General features: G+C 34.6%; 3 protein-coding genes across 4 annotated transcripts; all 3 read right to left on the reverse strand.

Annotated features, from left to right (window-relative positions):
- Positions 1 to 322: 322 nt before the first annotated feature.
- LOC18599006 (DNA-binding protein) lies at positions 323 to 7,841 on the reverse strand. Of its 2 annotated transcripts, XM_007028771.3 has the most exons (16): positions 7,667 to 7,841; positions 7,227 to 7,331; positions 6,960 to 7,028; positions 6,236 to 6,325; positions 6,031 to 6,114; positions 5,463 to 5,627; positions 4,649 to 4,836; positions 3,760 to 3,832; positions 3,204 to 3,257; positions 2,548 to 2,805; positions 2,003 to 2,209; positions 1,773 to 1,876; positions 1,218 to 1,362; positions 935 to 1,069; positions 598 to 816; positions 323 to 471 (listed from the first exon to the last, which is right to left on the reverse strand). In XM_007028771.3, the coding sequence occupies exons 1-15, from the start codon at positions 7,757 to 7,759 to the stop codon at positions 640 to 642; spliced, it is 1,947 nt and encodes a 648-aa protein (XP_007028833.3). In that variant the 5' UTR covers positions 7,760 to 7,841; the 3' UTR covers positions 323 to 471; positions 598 to 639. The 2 variants fall into 2 exon arrangements, with proteins under 2 accessions (XP_007028833.3, XP_017977534.2); XM_018122045.2 differs by lacking the exon at positions 7,667 to 7,841 and having other exon boundaries at positions 6,960 to 7,024.
- A 991-nt stretch (positions 7,842 to 8,832) lies between these two features.
- ADSS (adenylosuccinate synthase) lies at positions 8,833 to 12,716 on the reverse strand. The gene is made up of 4 exons (XM_007028775.3): positions 12,341 to 12,716; positions 10,169 to 10,861; positions 9,675 to 9,986; positions 8,833 to 9,245 (listed from the first exon to the last, which is right to left on the reverse strand). The coding sequence occupies exons 1-4, from the start codon at positions 12,632 to 12,634 to the stop codon at positions 9,075 to 9,077; spliced, it is 1,470 nt and encodes a 489-aa protein (XP_007028837.3). The 5' UTR covers positions 12,635 to 12,716; the 3' UTR covers positions 8,833 to 9,074.
- Positions 12,717 to 17,730: 5,014 nt separating this feature from the next.
- Positions 17,731 to 20,514, reverse strand: LOC18599008 (cation/H(+) antiporter 19). Its single transcript, XM_018120858.2, has 3 exons — positions 20,311 to 20,514; positions 19,011 to 20,012; positions 17,731 to 18,915 (listed from the first exon to the last, which is right to left on the reverse strand). Exons 1-3 carry the CDS (start codon positions 20,512 to 20,514, stop codon positions 17,731 to 17,733), a joined length of 2,391 nt encoding a protein of 796 aa, XP_017976347.2.
- Between the last annotated feature and the right edge of the window lie 142 nt (positions 20,515 to 20,656).

Here is a 20,656-nt window from a genome sequence, read left to right on the forward strand (position 1 = left end):
CAAGTAATAGCACCCAGTAAAAAGAAGTGAATAGTGCACAGACTATGCATTGTAGGTCAAATTCACTATTTTTGAAATTGCGGAGGCTTTATGATGAAGAATTTTGCGCAGGGCTTTACACATTTCTGTCATAAATGATGAAAAATAACCTTTTCCTTTATCTCCATGTGTTAATGAGGAGGTTCAAGCACCATTTATAAATCTTCTCTGGAATCCAAATCACTGGCTTGTGCGCATCATTCGACACCATATTCTTCTTGTGACAATCCAAGATTTCTATATCCAACCAATCTAGCTGCAAGCCTATGACTTCCCAAGACCATTAAATCTGGAAAAGTACTTTGTTATTATCTATCAAGATTCTGATGTCCATACAACATTCCTTCAACCTAAGCTCAACTTGTTCGATACTAGCATGAGATAAAACAGGGATGATCAGGATGTCTCTATCAGGTCATTTTCCATTTGCTTCTGCAAATATAACAATAATAGACAAGATAAATGTATAGAACATAAGAATACCATTTTTTTTCTTCTCCAAATGCATGTAGTAAGAGATTCAAAGAATGACAACCCAAAGCCAACAGATTGAAATACCCTCATAATGTGATAAGACTATTGTTCCCTTGGGATCTTCACTCATTCATTACAGTACTCAGAAGCACTTAGATACTCGCCATGCTCCTCAAAATACTCAACCAGTCGCTTTAAGAATCCATCGCTACTTACTGTTTCAGTGTCACATACAAGACAACACTGTCTTCTTGCTCGTGTCACAGCCACATTCATTCGCCTACAGTCACTTAAAAACCCAACCTGAAATGGTTTGAGAATTATATGAAGGCCAACTATATCGTAAATCGTAACTTTAACACCAAGACTTCTACTATATATTCTGGAGTCAATTAGCAATGGTAACAGATGCTTAAAATACCTCTTTCTTTGAGTTTGATCGAACCATTGAAATAATAATTGCTTCCTTCTCCCGACCTTGGAAACCATCAACAGTTGAGATTTCCATGTCCTTTAGCTTATCGTCATTGCTTTTCAATGTCTTCAGCAAGACCACCTGCAAAATCATCCATGGATTTAAGAGTTTGTACATAGAAATAAAGGGTACAGGTCCAGTAGAGTGATTCAGTCTTCAAAGGTTTAATCAAGTTGTGAAGCCCACAGAAATGAGACAAGTGACTACTTTATAGTAAAATCTTTTATACCTGTGCAGCATAAGGAGTAATAATTCCGATATCAGAAGCATGGACTCCAGTCTGAACAAGTCTCTTTGCATGTGAAATAGCAACCTCGGCTTCACCCTCGTTCAATGTGCTCTCTTCCTCATCCTTCTTCTCTTCCATATCACACCTGTAGCAAATTCAAATTAGTCATATATGCTTTCCATGGCATTTAAGATGTTTCTTGTGGTAGATTCAAATTGATTCCTCATTTTCACACATTTATCTTAAACTTCTACCAACATCTGGTCTCACTTTCGTTAATTTTAAGAAACCAATAGTCAATTTATTTCACTAAAAGTAGGTTAAATAACAATACAGATGAAAGGGTGTGATTCCATTTCTTGTAGTTGTCTAGAAAACAGCCAAAAAGAAGAAGAACAACAGGTCAAATCTAAAACACACATGCTGCTAACCAAATTTCGATAATAAGCTGCTTACCCAGATATGTCTATAAGAAGAATGGTTGGCTCAGAAGAAGAAGAAGTCAAATCTAAAACACACATGCTGCTAACCAAATATCAATAATAAACTGCTTACCCAGCTATGTCTATAAGAAGAAGGGTGGGTTCTGTTGAAGATGACCTCTTAACATTCTCAAGATCAAAGAGCATGTGTGCAGCAACACTTGGATGGGCTTCGATCTGCAATAATCATGTAACTGCCATTACCCATCAGCACACCAAAGCCAAAGGAAAAAGATTTTAATTTTGAATTTATTAGCCAACAATTTGAATATGTAAGCAAGAATACAGCTAAAATCTTATAACCTTGCTGTTGTAAAGCTCTTTAGATGACCAATTCATAATAAGCTCATGCATGCGGTACTGGACAGTGAGCATGGATGTGACTTTATCTCCATACAGATCTGCAAGGCGTTCAAAAAGGGTTCTTCCTAACCCTTTCCTCTCAGCTTCAACACTCTGGATAGTTGGAGGAAGCTGAAGATGGTCACCTGCAAGTATACATCTTGAACCCTGAAAACAATGATTGTGGATCCTTAGTTGGGATTGCAATCTGTTGTTGCTCTACATGCTAGGTTGATGCTCTGCCATGGAATCTTAAATATCAATTTTCATTTAAAAACATTGAAGAAGAAACATGCATCCTGGAGCCTAGAAGAAGGCAGGTTTTACATTTATAAATCTCTGAGAACCATATTTTAAACACAGCAAAATAACTACGTATAATAAGCGGGAAAAAAGCGAGTTCTTAAACACATATTTCTGCATGTATCTAAACTGTATAAAATGTTAGTTCATATCTGTTTTCTTTTTTATATGAATGCACATATCTATGTTCAATAAATTATTACCTTTAGTAGAGCCATCCAGCATGCTATCTCAAGTGCCTGAGCAGCTTCATCAATTATAACCAAATCAAATGTAGTGTTGTCTAGTTTGCGAGAAAATGCACCAGTCAACGTTGTCAATATGACATCAGCATTCTTAATTACATCAGTCACAGCAAGCTGCTGCCTTTTACGTTCTTCTTTCGAAAGAGTCCTAAGCTCCTTCTGGATATCTCTCCTTGTACTTCTGTCTTTGGTTTTCAATAATTTCCCATTTAGTGCCTGAAGCAATGAAGTGGAGTATGCTGAAGAATATAATAAAAGTAAAATCCGTCTATTTTACAACAATAAAACAATCATCTTGCTTTAATAAATCAAGAGATTAGGTTGTAATGTCAAAAACGAACTCAGTATGCAGGTATGTTTTATAGAAAAACGTGCTAATGTCAATAGTAAATTATTCAGATATAATATATTACCATATCATTTCAGATGAAAAAACTTAATAGCTAAACAAAGCTCACAAGTATAGCATCATTTTTCAGTGGATTAATTTTACTATAGCAAACTGAGAGTTCTTTCTTTTTGTGTGTGTGTGTGTGTGTGTGTGTGTGTGTGTGGGTGGGTAAGGGGGGGGTGGGTGTACAGCTGAGACTTCAAATTCTAACATATACTTATACCTTCATTTCCTTTCGAATGTCATTTGCAAGAGAGCTATTATCCCCTCGTAGAACCTAACAGAAAAAAGCAACCAAATATTTAATCACACCTCTGGTTTAAACAAGAGATAACCTCAAATCTAGTAACACATGCAGAAAGGAAAAGTTTGCATCCACTTGAAAAGGCTAAAAGTTTTAGAAAACAAAGTAACCATATTCGAAAGTAGATGACATCAAATGAAAGTTTCTGCACTTTGTGAATAGCCACTCAGATAGTGGCGGTACAAAACCTGCATCCATTTCTCAGCAAATAGAATAGTGGTAGGATATTTCTTCCCTACAAAAACTAAGAATAACATCATGACAAAAGATCCTTAAAATCATTTTCCCAGAAGCATTTTTGTTATCCTTTCAACAGATGAACAAAAGCATAGAAGCATAGTAAAAGGATTAACACAAATATGTGATACATTGGCTTGGGATAGCATTCAGATATGTGTCTGAAACTGAAACCAACAATTATTAATACACAAATTTCCTACTTTAGTTCTTTTCCTTTTCAAAAACTAAGGCTTACCAGCACATCAAGCGCACTGTCTAAAACTTGAGGTAGTAAACGTGCAGGATGCCCCAGTCTCACCAGCTTTACTCTGATAAAAGAAACAGAAGCAAAATTGAGTAATACCATGCCATCTTAAAAGCATCTTACATTTTAAGTGTTAACATTAATCATATGAAAGGAACTGAAAATAAAACTGAGGAAGTATAACTGGTGCATCAAATAGTGATTCAGGTCAAAATATCTTTACAGCATCTTACATGCTAATTTAACTACTTAACTATGATTCCCTGAGAAAGATAAAAGCATGATTGTCAACAGTTTGAGGGTTTGGGGAAGACTTGTTTAGTTGAAAACATTCATAGCTATTATTATATATTAGTAAGAACCTTTTCCCAAAACTCAAGGAGTGAAGAAACTTTGCACCCAGTTTAGTTAAATAAACAGCCCACACAAGTACGGGCATGCATATATATATTTGACAATGCTTTATTAGATAAAAGAGGACTCCCTGGGATTAATTAAGTCATGTTGTTTCAATACCTACTAACCAATTGCTCTACTATGTTCAGTACTCTAACAAAATTTATTCAAACATAGGCAATTAAGTACAAGAATTCCTTTTGTAATTCAGCTAAACAAATCTTACCAATTGAAAAATTTATGGAAAATGAAAGCTGCCAAAAACCGTTAACTTCAACAGAACCGCAGAAAGCATTAAAAAATGGTAGTTTATAGCCTTTTGGTTCTTTTCCGCTCAAAAAACCATTAGCACTTTTGCATGCATAACAGCATAAGGTCCCCAAAGAGAAAACCACGCAGATTAGAGACAAAAGCAAATGAGGAAAGTCTCCTTTACTAGCTCAGGCAGAAGTATCATTTCCCAACATATTAACTCCCAGTGTACCTGTGAGGAGCAAGTCGCTCAACAATGTTGTCAACAGCAATATTTGAAGCAGCACAGGCAAGGATCTTTGATCCTCGCTTCACTTCTTGAAAGATAATTTCCACAACTGTTGTAGTTTTTCCAGTTCCAGGAGGCCCATGCAGCAAAAATACATCCTTTGATGACAGTGCCTTTAAAATGGCATCTTTCTTGACCCATAAAAAGGAAAATAAATAAATTATGGCAGGGAGAAAGAACCTTAGTTTCTAAAAATGTGGGATCCATGAAACCTATATATTGGATATACTACAAAAAAATATTGCATAAGAATGTCGGTTATATGGGTTTATAATCATGGTGATGGTCACAATACTATACAACAGTTTGTAGATATTTTACATCAACATTCAAGGAAGATGATTTGTGACCATCAAATGATACATGACGGAGAAAAAAAAGGAAACCATCAAATGCTTTAGGATGTAAATATTCTTCTAAAGCTACTATAGGAAGAGCATGGCAATAACTATTTTTTTTTACTTCATGTTGATTGAACTTAATAAAATCTGACAGAATAAATTTTTGATTGCTCAAAAATATGAAAAAAAGAAAAAGTATGATACATGACAAAGGAATAAAAAGGACACCATCAAATGCTTTAGGATGTAAATATACTTTGATGCCAATATGTTCATAGTGCCACTAAAATAGCTTTTAACCACATCTCCATTCCCTTCCCAACCAGAGAGAGAGAGAAGCGGAAAAAGAAAACAAAGGCAAAGGAAGAAATAATAAGCTATTTGAAAAGCTAAAATACTGTGAATCCAAACATCACCTGAGAATGATCAAGGCTGGAGTTAAAGGGGGTGAATGTGACACCCTTCTTTGATACCGATGGCAGTCTCTCTCCGAACAATACAGGAACTAGATCTGCAGCAGGTCCCTTCAGCACAGCTTTACTCAATTGTATCAAGGCATCCTTCATCCTACGATATGTCACCTGCACAGGCAATTAACTTGTGTAATGCTCTGATAAGCTTAAATCTATAAAACATAGTCAATTTAATGACAGTACCAATTCCAGAATAATTGCCATATTTTATATTTTATATTAATTCCACAGTTTCAATTTAGTTTAGGCACTGTCTTTAAGATTAGACATTAACAGTCAAAATGAACACTATAAATTAAAGTTGTTCTAGATGACTCCTGAGGTCAACCACAATGAACTTTTAAAAAAACATAAAAAGATGAAAAGTGATTTGAAATGCATATGGAAAGTTTGTGTCCACCTAAAAATAATAATAATAATAATAAAAAAAAAAAAACTATTGTCTACACAGAGAAACGGAAGAAGCCAACATGAAAAACCTGGAAGCAACTGAGAATTCTGAATAGCAAACCTCATTTGCCACTTTTTCAAGACGCAAGGGACTGTTTAAACCATCTTCTGGGACGTCGTCAAAAGCAACAGTAATTGAGGAATCCTGTTTAATGTGAACGCCAATCAGTGGTACAAGAATTTAAGTGAGGACCATACATGACTACAAACAGCAAAATCTATAAGGTAAGCACCCAACAGTCGATCACTAATAAAGTCACAATTACCTTCAACCGGTAAACTACACCTTGTCCAAGAGCAGGAGAACCTATATCAGCCTTGTTCGGTTTTAGAACAACTACATCATGGGTTCCAAGCTGCATTACAAGGGGGAAGTAACATAAGGTCGTATAAAGAAGCAAACATGCACTTCAAAACAAGAAGTAAATATATTTTCCCTTTTATTGTCAATGGATGGGACATCTATTAGTAATCAATTTCAAGTAGCACCAGCTAACAGATAATTTAAGTTTCTCTTAACTGGAACATGAAAATAAGCTAGGCCGTCTTTACAGTTTTTACTTTGTGTTAGAAGTTTAATCAACCATTAACTAATGCAAGTGAATCTATGCCATTTCTTATTTACATCAATTACTTATTTCAATGTTTTTAAGTAAATAAATTAGAGCATTTGGAGCCAAAGTCCTGTTTTTGACAACATTACTCCAATAGTGAAGTAAGCCAAATAACTGTTAGAATCCAGCATTATAGAAGACTCAAGGAAACTGAAACAGTGTCATGCATATAATAGAAACGATTAAAAAGCCTTAAAAGGTTTTGCAATTTCAAAAATTACAAAGAAAAATCTTACCAAAGAATAATTAAATAAAAAAAAATGCTTTCCTCACTACAATTCACAATGTATTCTACAGTAGATCATTATTATGGAAGAAGAAATGTAGCACCTAAAAACCCAAAATTTGCAAACTCTACTACTTTGAGAATCCTTACCTTGTGAGCAGGAAGAACATCTCCTTTGGTGGATTGGAACTCAAGTAGAGATTTCCCCATTAGCCCTGTCTATTTGCAAAATGAAAAGCAGAATAAATTACAAGAAACCCAAAATTATTAGTAATACTTAATTTTGAGCTTGTTCCTTTCAACAAAACCGAAAGCTTGGTTCCCTTTTTCCCCTGCCTTCTATTTTTCATAAACACCAAACAATGCTAATTAAAAGAAGCACAAAGGCCACCTATAAAGCTAAGAAAATAATACAACCTGAGCATCAACACACTTCAAATTTAGAATTGTGGAGCCTCTCTTTTGAGCAGTATCCAAATTTCTTGATGCTCCAGAACTGATAGAAGCCGATATCTCAGCTTCCTGAAGCACATAAACAAAAATTTCCTTTCAAAAGTTTGTAATGATAAATAATCAACTAATAGAAATATCCAAAAATATTATCTGTTACATCTAAATCACCAATTCAGGAATGCTGGAACAGCGTCTCAGCATTCATGTATGAAAATTTCTTCATTTTGGTGCTATTTGATGATTGAAAAGTGATTTAGAGAAACGCCCATTTCTTGGTTTGGGATAATAATGACATACAATTGATATCAGATGCATTCAATAATTTTTTTATTTTTAGAATCAATGGAAAAAGGTAAAGATAATAATTACACACACACACACAGAGAAAGAATCAAAGAAAGAACCTTCTCCAAATCAATTAAAGGGGTCATGGTGGAGATGAATTGTTGTAGAGAGATTGGAGATGATTTCTTCTTCGTTTCTCCCTCCATCGCCATTGTTACTTCTTTGTTATAGCTACTGTTGAGAGAGAGGCTGAACTTTTATAGAGAAACTGGGCTTTGAACTTCTGAGAGGTTCAGCAATTTCCCTTTTATTTTTTTAATTTTAATTTTTTTTTATCTCATTGAAATAAAAACTTACAGATTAAAAAAATATTTATAAACAACTTCAAGCAATAAAATAAAGAATTCATTTCATTTTTTTCCCCTGTACTCTTAGATTGCGGTTTTGTTGTAAAAGAGATAAATATAAATGAAATTATAAGTTTAATTTAAATGCCCACAATTATAGTTAATAAATAAGAAGATTGGGTAAATAGTGTAAATAATTATGTGTTCTACAGTTAAGATTAAGTGATTTTACCCAACAAAAAATTTGTGATGCCAAACATTAATTTTCTGGCATAAGAAAAAAAGAAACAACAACGATACTAAACAAATTTATTAAAAATGTAAACAAGTATATACTGAAATATTGTTAAATATGATTCCTTATCAATCTATTAATTATTATGAATTTTCACTGCTTATGCATATTTTACTTATATTTCACTCAGACACAAATTTTAATATACTAGTGGAAGATTTGAATTTCATTTTATTTAAAAAATAAAATCCATGACACTTGCGAAAACAAGAGGGTTGGTTTTGAAAACAAAATAAACCATTAGGCAAGTAGTTCTTTTTTCCAAGGACATGATCTCAAACGCCTTTTTGGTACCACGATCTAATCAGAAATAGCCTTTTATGACTCTATGCCGCTGTGCTTGAATAACTTGTTACATAAAATTTCTGATGCAGAAGCTCTGTCAGAGTGGTAACTGCAGAATATATCTCATACCATTGCTTACTAAGTATTCTATAATTCAATATTCTTGCGTATTAAAAATGGGTCCAGGCAAATTGGCATGACAAGATTAATAAGACAGGAGATTTCTTATTTAAGTTGCTGAAAAGCTACAAAATTGCTGTTACATTAAACCCTTTTTTTAACTCTTGCTTGCAAACTCACCACTGCAATCAAAGAGACTTCAAAGCATAATAAGCTCAAGAACTAATACTAAACCAAATTTCCACAAGCAGATTGAAACCTTGGACCTTCATTACATATATAAATCGAAATCCCCAATTCCAAGTAACCCGCACATGTGAAGGTATTTGTTATTTCGTGACTTCAACTTCATGTATTTTCCTAATTTTGTCCCAAAAAATTTTCCCAAAAAGGGGAATAAAAACTTTCTTGCACTAATAGTTTTGTTTTGCCGAGTGCAAGATAATAAACCAACAATAATTTAAGAGAAAAATCATCAAATTATTTGAAAATGAGAGCATCACGGCCAGGTCCAACACCAATATAATGGACAGGCACACCAACAAGTTCCTCTATTCTCTCAACATATTGCTGTGCACCCTTTGGAAGATCTGAGTAGTTTCTGATAGACGAAATATCACAATTCCATCCAGGCAAAACTTCATATTCAACCTAAACACATTGGAAGCAAATGAATTAACAAGAGTGCTTAACAACTGCTAGAAAAATAGCAAACATGAACAACCTAGTAATTGCTAATTCATCATTCTTGTTAGCAGTCAGAGCAGCATACAACAAATTCATAGATAGTGCCAGCTTTCCCTGTGTCTTTGTCCAAAATAAAGATCTCAAAACTATCAAAATTGCATCCATTAATGGAAAGCTCAAAGAAAAAGCAATCAACATATGGTGTTCTCCTATATGGCGTCTATATTTCAAGAACTTCCAGTCAAGTCTTAATCTGTACTAAGAATGCAGGATCAGTAAGGCAACTGAAGGAGTTAGGTTTGCAATAATGAAGAGCAAAAAGTAAAAAATTAAAATAAAATGAAAAAAAGAAAAATCTCAGGAGTGTCATTTATGTTAGAAAAGTTGGCTTACCTTCAACTGCTCAAGAAGACGAAGATCTGCTGGGAATGATTGCACTGGTGTACCATCAACTTGTTTATAAGCAACACCCAATTTAATTTCAGGAAGATCCGACAGGACATCCAATTTGGTGAGATTTAGAGAAGAAAAGCCATTAACCTGACAGCAGAACTTAAGAGCAACTATATCGAGCCAACCACAACGACGGGGGCGACCAGTAGTAGTGCCAAATTCCTGCCCAGCAAACCTAAGGAGGTCACCCCCTTGACCCAAGATTTCTGTTGGGAAAGGACCAGAACCAACTCTTGTGGTATATGCTTTTACCTGCACAGAGTGTTTAAGAAGAACATATATGAATGAAGTTAAACATATTTTATGTGTTAAAACAACCAGCTATATTCAGAACCCTTTGGCTTTGCATGTCTATAATTCATACCACCAACCATACAGCTAATCAATTCTAAAACGAAGAAATCAAGAGCAAACAAAACAAATCATTCACTTACAACTCCAATTAGATCACCCACAACTCTTGGAGCAATACCAAGCCCAGTGCAGATTCCACCAGCAGATGGGCTTGACGAAGTTACAAAGGGATAAGTACCAAAATCAATGTCCAGCATAGTAGCCTGGCCACCTTCAACCAATATCCTCTTCTTCTGTGCGATCGATTCATTCATCACATGCACAGTATCAGCAATGAATGGCTCCAATCTCTCAGCAAATCTCTTGTAGTTTTCAACCTCTTCCTTGAGCATTTCTGGGGTATAGTTAAAACCAGGGAATCTCGAAGCTGCATCTGATAATAAGATATCAAGCTTCTGAGCGAAAGTATCCATGTGCCTCAAGTCACTAACTCTAATGCCATTCCTGATCACCTTGCTCGAATAACAAGGTCCAATTCCTCTTCTAGTTGTGCCAATCAAAGACTTAGCAAGCTCAGCTTCCCTAAGCCCATCAACTACTTGATGAAAATCAAATAGCAAGTGAGCACGGTCAGATACCAATATCCGTCCTTTGCAGGAGACACCATTAGCTTCCAGCCCATCAATTTCTTTAAATAGACCTGGCAAATTTACTACTACTCCATTTCCAATAACACATAGAGTCTCCTCATTAAGGATGCCAGAAGGAACAAGATGAAGGGCAAACTTCTTTCCTTCTGAATTGTAGATGGTATGTCCAGCATTAGCTCCACCCTGAGATCAGAAAAATTTCCAATACTAAGAAGGATGCTACTTGTTTAACAGCAAGCTAGCTAATTAAAGCCTAGATTAGGACTACATCAGCAAGGAGGTTCCAATGAGGACCACCATAAAACTATATTTTAAACCAATCAGACGGAACTTTGGGGTTCTCCAAAAAGCCCAACACAATGAAAATAAAATTCTTACATAATCATTATATGATGAAGTCCTGCAAAATCTATTTAACACATTTCTGCATATGCTTGTGTTCTAGTAGTAGTACACAAAGGAACGGTTTGTTAAAACTATCCAACATTTGTATTTCCTTTCTTTTTTTCAGAAAGAAAGCAGTAGATAGACCCTGCAATGTATTAACAGTAGAACTCATATGCAAGGCAAGTCACATAATGTTACTTATGATATATAAAAGTTCCTAAAATTACAAGTACTATGAAGTAAAAGGGTCATAATACTGCAAGGGATAACTTAAAGGGTCCAGGCTAAAAGCAAAAACCTTAATTGAGAATTACATTCCAAATGTATATCAATTAGAGATATGGGTTATTTACATGACCATAGCTTAACATTGTAGGCATGACATCATAAACACTCTCCCAGACACAAATCACAATCACAAAATCAAATATTGATAAGTTAAAAGTAAAAAGAAACTGTGAAATGAAAGGGTAAACCTTAAATACTTGCACTCCTACAAAAGAAACATTAGGTTGAAACTTAAAAGAGAAGCCCTTGCTAATGCTGTTCAAAAAACTTGTGTGTGGTACCATGATTTCAGATTTAAGGTTTTTAAATCCAAAAACAACTCTCAGATATGCAAGCCGGCATAAAATTAATTATGCTATGTTTCGGCTGTTGATTTCACTATTTTTTTTTTCTTTTTGGCTTTGTTAAAAGTTGTTAAGAAGCAAAAGCAAATACAATTTAAAAAAAAAATTCATATTTACTTACAAATAACTAAATAGCTATAATTTAATACACCAAAAACATAATTGTTTGATATAAAAGTAAAATATCATACATTTTGTCACTTTCAATATTTTCATTTTCAATTTTCCATTATTCAAAAAAATAATCTTACTTAGACATACTTCAACAACCAAATAGAGCTTTAAGAAAAAAAAAAAAAAAGAGTTCCACCTCAAGATATCATATACTTACTAACTCATATTGCACAGTCAATCGAGGTTGACTTTTAACATCATTTTTCAGGCAGTTTTCTCTCCATCAAATTGCAAATTACTGATAATTTCCATTTTAATAAAAAAAATCAAATGTATTCATTTTTAATTCCAACCTAAAATAAATAAAGCCCAGGCTCTTTCTCATGTTAGCTTTTCCACTTTCTTTCTGCCGTTTACATTTTACTAAGAAATTGCAAAGTAAAAAGCAAAATTATATTCTATTGATTAAAGCTCTTGAAGAAAAAAAAAAACACCAATACGTATAAAAGTACGCATATAAGAGCGGTACCTGGCAGCGAGCAACGATGTCGAAGTGCCCAGCCAAGATGTCAACAAGCTTGCCTTTGCCTTCATCACCCCACTGAGACCCCAACACGCCGGATACCTGACTCAGCGACCCGATTCGACTCAGCGACTCACTGGCGGCTGACTCGGCCACGCTTAGAGAAGAGGAGGCGGCGGGCTTCAAGGAGCAGACAACGAAATTACGGCGGTGGTGGTGAAAGTGGAGAGCGGGTCTCTGGTGGGCCCATCTTGAGGTGGCGACTGGACTGGGGTCGAGAGCGAGAGATGAGAAGTTCATGGTAAACACAGAAGAGAAGAAAAAACACAAGCGAGAAGAGGAGAAACGTTATAACACAAGGGTTTTGTTGAAAGGAGGGAGGGACGGTTTGGTGCTTGGGAGTGATTGAGTTACGGACTGGTGATCAAAGAGGGATTGTGAATGGATGACACGTGGAGTGCGATGAGACTTAAAAGAAAACAGCGTTGGGTTGACGAGGGAAAAGGAATAGTTGCTGGTCAGTTGCAAGCTTGGAAGTCCAGCTTAGCCCTTGAAGTTTCTTCATCATTGTACTAAACAAGCACCGACGCCCGCAGGATGCTGTGGGCAAAATTATCTTTGTAATTTTATATTTTACACTATAAATAAATATTCAGAATATTAGATAATAGATAAATTTTTTTTTTGAAAAGCATTAGATAATAGATAATTAATGTAATCAATTACTTCACTCATTTTTTTAAAAGATAAACAAATTTTAATTTATTAATAAAATTACAGATTTGAATGCTTGAGTAAATAATAATGCATAAAATAGAACTACTTGATTATAAATTCAAGTCCAATACAAAATTTTGCACTTAAAATATTTAAAATAATAAGATTTCCAAGGTTAAAACAATAAAGTGTTTTAAATCGATAACAAAAATAAAGATGTTTTCAAATCTTATATTATATTTCTCACATCAGTAGAATTTTGTAAATCCACTTACTATATTTTGAAATTCTCGAATCTTACAAAAAAAAAAATGCTTGTGTGTCTCCCTTTTGGTTTGTTTTCTCGACAATCAATGTGAATATTAAGGGCTAAATGGGCTACTTTCCCAACCCCAATTTAGTTTCTATAGATCCCTAACATAAGAATGTATTCTAAGTATTCTAATATAAACCACACTAATAAATCAATAAGAAATTTTTGTCACATTTTGAGTTTTATAAATATATTAATTCAAATGTCATGCACTTTTTTCAATTTAATTTTTAATTTTGAAAATTGTTGATTTTTAAACCCAAGACTTCATACAAGCACATTAGTTCCTTGTCAACTGTTCTAATCCCTTGCATTTGATTATATATATTTATATATTTTTATTTCTCTCTTCTCACATTTTCCCTTACTGCACGTTTGGTACAGGGAATAGCTTACCTCCGTTTGGTATGGCAATATCACAAAGAATAGCTATTACTTAGTAATAGCTATTCTCTCAAAAAGGGTAAAACTCAAGCATAGTTAAACCCGAGGTTTCCCATGGTTTTTGCTATTCCGTGACCATGGGAATAGCTCTGAATTATGATATGACTAAAATGCCCTTTTATTATTTAAAAATATTACAACCCTAAACCTATATATATATATATATATATATTTCTCATTTTCCCTTTTTTTTCTCTCTCTTCTCATTTACTTTCCTCTCTTATTCTCTCTCTAAGTGGCATCAACGCCGGAGATGATGTTAGTGGCGGCGGCGACGGCAGCGAAAGCGACGGCAACTGTGACGGAAGCGGCTGTGACGACAACTGTGACGGAAGCGGCTGTGACGACGATTTTATGACCGAATATGGTCGGATCAGGTTACGCCGGAGATTTAGCTAGATCTGACACTCAACGGCCAGATCTGGCAGCGGGAAGCACCGGATCTGGTGCTTCCCGACCAGATCCCACGGTTGGATCTGGCACTCCACAGCCAGATCCAGCCGCGAGGAAGCACCGATCTAGCGTCGTAGTGGCCAGATCTGGCCACATGGTGCGCCAGATCGACGTTTTGTTACACCGGTCGCCTTTCCGACGACCGGCCCATGAAAAAGAAAAAAAGAAAAAGGAAAAAAATAAAATAAAAGAATAAACTATTTATAAAATTTAAAATATTAATATTTTATATATAATTTAAATATTATTAATATTAATATGATTAAAATGTTAAATATTAATATTTTAAACTATTAATATTTTATTTATTAAATTATTAATATATTAAATTTTTAATGAATATAAAAATAAAAATTATTAATATTTTAATAATATTATTATTAAATTATAAATAAAAATATTATTAATTAAAATATTAGTAATTAAATTATATTAAAATATTAATATTTAAATTATTAATTATTAATATTTTAATTAATTATAAATTATTAATATTTAAAAAATAAAAATAAAAATAATTAAATATAATAAAAGATATTTTTATCTTTTTATTTTCTATTCCTTTCCTATTCTAAAGCTATTATTATCAACCAAACACTGTAATAAATCATAATAATTATTTCTACTATATTCTATTCATCATACCAAACTACATAATACATATTCTATTCTATTCTCACCTCATTCTATTATCACGTAATAACTATTCTATTTCATTCTTATCCATTTCGCGAACCAAACGTGTCATTAAAAATTGATTGTCAATCACTAGACGTCACTAACGATCGTCGGTCAACAAACGCATATTGTCATCCCACGATCACCAAACACAAGTTGTCGATCCTTAAAAGAGAAGATAGGAGGAGAGAAAAAAAAAAAGAAAAAAAAAAAGAATATGAGGGAAGAAAAGATCAAAACAATAAAAGCAACATATAATCAACAATAACGGCTTAAAGCTGATAGCAAGAGTTTGTTGTCCTTGCGTGACGTCTTGGTTCGAGTAGTTTAGTGAAAATAAGAAAAATATACGCCCACTTGATATGCTTGACATCCTCTAGACATGCCGCATGGTGTGTCATGGAAAAGTGTTAAAAGGAGAGTGTGACACATGATGCCGTCCACGTCATGATGTCAACATGTCAAATCACCTTAGCACTTTCAACCCACTTCATATATCACGTCAACAACAATGCTGATCAATTGTGTGAAGGATAATTTTAAATAAAAAATTAAAAAAAAATTAAATTAAAATAATTTTTAAAATTAAAAAATTAAATTGTTATAATTTTAAATAGATGATTAAATTGAGAAAATGTATGAGTATAAAGATTGTTGAGGTATTTTGATCATAAATAATTTTCATTGTCACATTCAATCCATATAATCCCCATTTATGATTTTTATTTCTATTGGACCTTAAAAAAATATTTTTCTTAGAAAAAACACTAATGTATAATATTAATATAAGTAATATAATTCTAAAACACTTTTTATAGAACATTCTAGTCGAATTTCTTAATTCCAACAATCCTATGAAGATCGTTTGAATATTTTTCTCAATAGAAAATGGTGAATCCTTTATTAAGCATCGAACATAACTTATTTAGCATGTACATAACCTAATGTATTAGGGTATAGCATTTAAATTCAACATCATCTATTGATAACATCAAAGTCATATATAATAAATTATATTTACTTTTCAAATCTAAGAACAATTAATAAATTGTAATAGAACTCTTTTAAATTATTAACAGTGACAAACTTATATGGAGCTCTTTAATTGGATCTTATTCGATGTATGTATCTCATACCTTACATCCATTTATTTGCTTTAAGGTCACTACCTCTAATGCTAGAGTTAAAACATTCTATCGTTTTTGATAAAGGCATAACAAGTATAAACTTTAAATAGTTTGTCACATTTCGCCTATAACAATTTTGACAAACAAAGAACGAAAGAACTATAACTCTCTGCTTAATAGTTCATCAACTATTAGCATAATTTTTCTATAATGTTACCAAATAATTTATGATCATATCATATGTGTCATAAAAAAATAAAATATCAATTAAAATATAATATATATATATATATATGAAATTAAAAATTGATGTAGCAATTTATATATCTAATAAATAAATAATAAAACTGGTTTTTAAGAACATAGGTCCAACAATTACATCCTCCCACCATCTTGAAACTTAATTTACCTTTATTTTTGAATAAATAAGGATGTTTTTTCTTTATATCTTCTTTGTATTTCGCAAGTTGTTTCCTTGGTGTATGTTGGTGCATTGGACTTTTTACAAGAGAAATAGTTGGACTATTAAAATAGGATATTTCGAATATATTAAATCTTCTTAACCTTGTAAAGATTCATATTCCACCGCATGGTTAATATTTGGTGGTAAACCTAAGAAAATATTTAATATAGATCCAACTGCTTATAAAATAAATGAATAAATTACCTATTTATTACACTTTAAGTTTTATAAATAAACTGATTCAAATGTCATTTGGATTACTTAACTATTTAATGATCATGAAGGATTCATTATTGGAGCACAAATCAGTGGACAAATTAACACTCAAAACGACAAAACTTCATCAGCGAGGGAACCTACAATTCATTGATGACATTGTAATATCATACAATATACAACATGATCACCTTCATATTATGTAACCACTATAAACAAAGATAGTAAATCTCATTGTTTTGGTTCTTTTGGCTTTGCTTTCAGAATTATTTCTATGAGTTGAGAAAATATATTACCACTAGTATAAAATGAAAGAGGTGATGTTGGCTGTGCTTACAAGGAAAGTGTTGCTCAACTGGCGTGGGCATTGAATTCTTTAATTATTGGGCATATGCATGGTCATGATTATGCCAAAGCAGTAACCTCTGTTGCCGCAGGGAAGCATAATTATGCGAGATTCAAACTGATCTATTTTGTAGGAACTCTACTTCAATGAATTTTGAGGTGAAGATAAAAAATGTCTTGATGCATGGTTTCTGTATTTGTATTTGTAACTGTAAATGAAGTTGAATATATATATTAACTACATCTTGTGGCAAATGATATCGCCTCTTATATATATGCTGTAAGGAGTTTTATTAGCTGATCCCATTGACTTTTATAGAAGGCAAATCTCATTTGATATCGTAAACAAAAAAAAAGAAAAAAAGAAAAGTTTCTCACAATCTTGAACTAGTAGTGGGACAAGTTCAGCATTAGGATTCTAAGAGAAGAGTTTAAACGTGCTGCTGATGTTATGCGGTATGATCACATTAGATGAATCTTATTCTACTAGTTAACAAAACCTTGTCCATCTGTGTTAAATGTAAGCTATTTGGTTGGTTTCATTTCATTTTCAATTTTGTCCTTGCGTCGGATATCAAGTTTATCAAATTATCCTCATTACAATTTAAAAAAAAAATAAAATGAAAGAGATCTCAATCCCTCACACAGCGTCTGGCAGTGGTGCATTGGAAACTTCATTGCCGTCAAATTGAGCTTGTTCCATGGTATTTGTCGAAGGATCATATTGTTGGACCACCAAAATGGATGACGTGGTGGAGAAATCCGACGAGGCTAAATAGCTTCCAAGATGGCCTAGTTCAGGACAGTCAGTACTTCTTTCCGTCAATGGCATTGTTGGGGACATTCGTCCTACCAAAAACAGGCTAGATTTGCTCATTGATCTCAGAGCAGCAATGATGTCTTCTTTGCTTCCCACTATTTTCTCCTCGTGTCCTATTGATTCGTTTCTCTTGCTTAAACTAATGAACTCGGACAAAATTTCATTGTCCTTGTCTGATTCAGCTCCAACATCAGCTTTAGCATCTAGTGACATTCCAGGTTTGGCTGTAAACTTGAGGACAGTGAGATTGATTCCAGGGTGTTCAGCCATCCTCATTCCGTAAGCAAGTGCTTCACGATCATCTTGACCCCCAAAGAAAGGTACCACCACCGAGTAGGACACTTCACTAGCAACCACTTGGGTGGTGCCTCCCAGGCCACGGTCTACAAGAATTCCCACGGAGCAAGGGGCATGTCGAAGGACTCGCTGGTTCACTAGATGGAATGAGTATCCTAAGGACTCCATCGATCCATCTAATCTTTGGTGCTTGTGGAATGGCATAAGAATCAGGGCAGCTCGCTTTCGGTCTGCGCTAGTGCAAATATCTTCATGGATACTATTGAAAGCTGATATTGCTGTCATGGGACGGACAGTGACGCTACTGAGCTGCTGATAGGCCTCAAATGCAATGACCATTTGATCTTGATCCTGACGTTTCTTGTTCCAAAAGGGTAGACCATTTTTGCGGGCTTTATGAATCATTGTAATGGCTGATGATCGTTCCGAGAGTTCCATAAGATGCATGGCATACACACAGAGGTGTCCCCTTTTTTGAATCCCTCGAGATGACTCTATCAGATTGATCAGGGTAGGAATGTTACGAGTACTATGAAAACAAGCAAGGATTCGGAGCTCCGTATCAAAGTCTTTGCGGTGAATTCTTCGATGCTTGTAAGGCTCTCCCTTTCTAGCAGGCTTGTAAATAGCCATCACAATTGGGGTCGTGATGAAGGTAGTGAATAATGCCATTAGAACCATGATTGCAAAAGATTGGTCGTTTAGCACCTGAAATGGAACAATGCACGCGGTTGGTTTGCACTTCAGTTAAATACTTAAGTTGTGGTGCATTTCAAGAGAAAGTAATGTCGAAGAACATGTACCTTGCGGTCCTTGCCTATATTAAGGACGATGAGTTCCACCAGGCCTTTTGTGTTCATAAGGAATCCAAGTGTCAAAGCTTCCCTGAAAGGTACCTTGAACAGCATTGACACACCAATTGTGCCAACAATCTTCCCAAAACAAGCATTGAATATAACAAGCACTAGCAATCCCCATGATTGTCCCCCTTTAATAGTTGCAACATTGGTTTTCAATCCACTAGATGCAAAGTAAAGCGGCAAGAAAAGCCCTGAAACTAGATCTTCTATCTTCTCTATCAACACGCCAGCGAAAGGACCATCTTTAGGTACTATTATGCCCACCACAAAAGCCCCAAAGAGTGCATGAATGCCAATGGTATCCGTAACAAAACCAGCAGCCAATACTAGTGACAGTGTGATACAAATGTAGAGCTCCTTCACTGGCTCACCATCAAGACAACGCCTAGCCATCAATGTAAGAATCGGTTTCAATAAGAAAATGGCGAATAACACGAAAGCTGCTCCACAAAGCAGCACCCATACAGAGACGAGAGGGGAATTGTTGGATCCTGTGAGTGCAATCGCAAGTGCAAGAAGTATCCAGGCAACAACATCATTGACAGCTGCTGCCGACATGGCTATGCGGCCAACATCGGTGGTGAGAAGTTTGAGCTCAGCGAGGATACGAGCAAGTACAGGAAAGGCCGTTATAGAGAGAGCAACCCCCATGAAGACAAGAAAAGCTATTTCACCAACTCCTTTATTGATGGTAGAACGAAGAACAAATGATGTTCCAATGCCGAGAACAAATGGGAGACTGATCCCTGCAGCGGCTATTCCCAAGGCCTTTTTGCCAGTGCGACGAATTGCACGGATGTCAAGCTCAAGACCCACCAGAAACAAGAAGAAGAGAAGGCCAATGTTGGCTAGGGTGTCCAACACGGTCATGCTTCTTTTAGGGAAAATTTTGTCCATAAACTCCTTGTTTCTTCCCAAGGCAGAAGGACCAAGCAAAATTCCTCCCTGGTAAAATAAAAAACTAAAGAATAAGTCACATGCATGTATATCATCAGTAGTGAAACAAACCAATTCATGTTTGCTTTTATTTGATTAACAATTATATTCATTAAAATCAACAATTTCTTAATATAAATAACATCTAAATTCAATTTGTCTATATAAGAATTTACCCCTTTTAATTGTTCTAGTTACATAGTCAAGACATTGTTCCCCTTCATCTTCTTTTAGGAAACAAAACGCTGAAAATGAAGATGAAAATTTGGGAAGCATGCAGATTAAAGAGATAAATAGCAGAACTCACAATGATCTCCGCAATGACTCTGGGTTGCCTTAGAGGTCGAAGAATGAAAGCAAGGACTCTGGTTAAAGTGACCACCAAAATTATCTGAACAATGAGCAATGGAAGGGCAAAATCGAGTGGATTTTCATTCTGGAAAGCTCCATTGGATGTTGCCTTCATTGGTGCAGGGCAAACAGGCGCAGCAGTGCCATTGTTGGTAGCCATTTTGAAACCATGCAAAAGCAAACTTGGCTAACAAAGAAAAAGAGGAACCAAGGCCTAGACCCTCTGCCTGTATAATGTCCTTAATATTTTGCATGCATGAAAATTCAAACTTTTTGTCTGTGAAGACAACGAATAAAAGTTG

The sequence above is a fragment of the Theobroma cacao genome, chromosome 5 (genome assembly GCF_053813885.1).
Source record: "Theobroma cacao isolate CCN51 chromosome 5, ASM5381388v1, whole genome shotgun sequence".
NCBI classification, from domain to species: domain Eukaryota; kingdom Viridiplantae; phylum Streptophyta; class Magnoliopsida; order Malvales; family Malvaceae; genus Theobroma; species Theobroma cacao.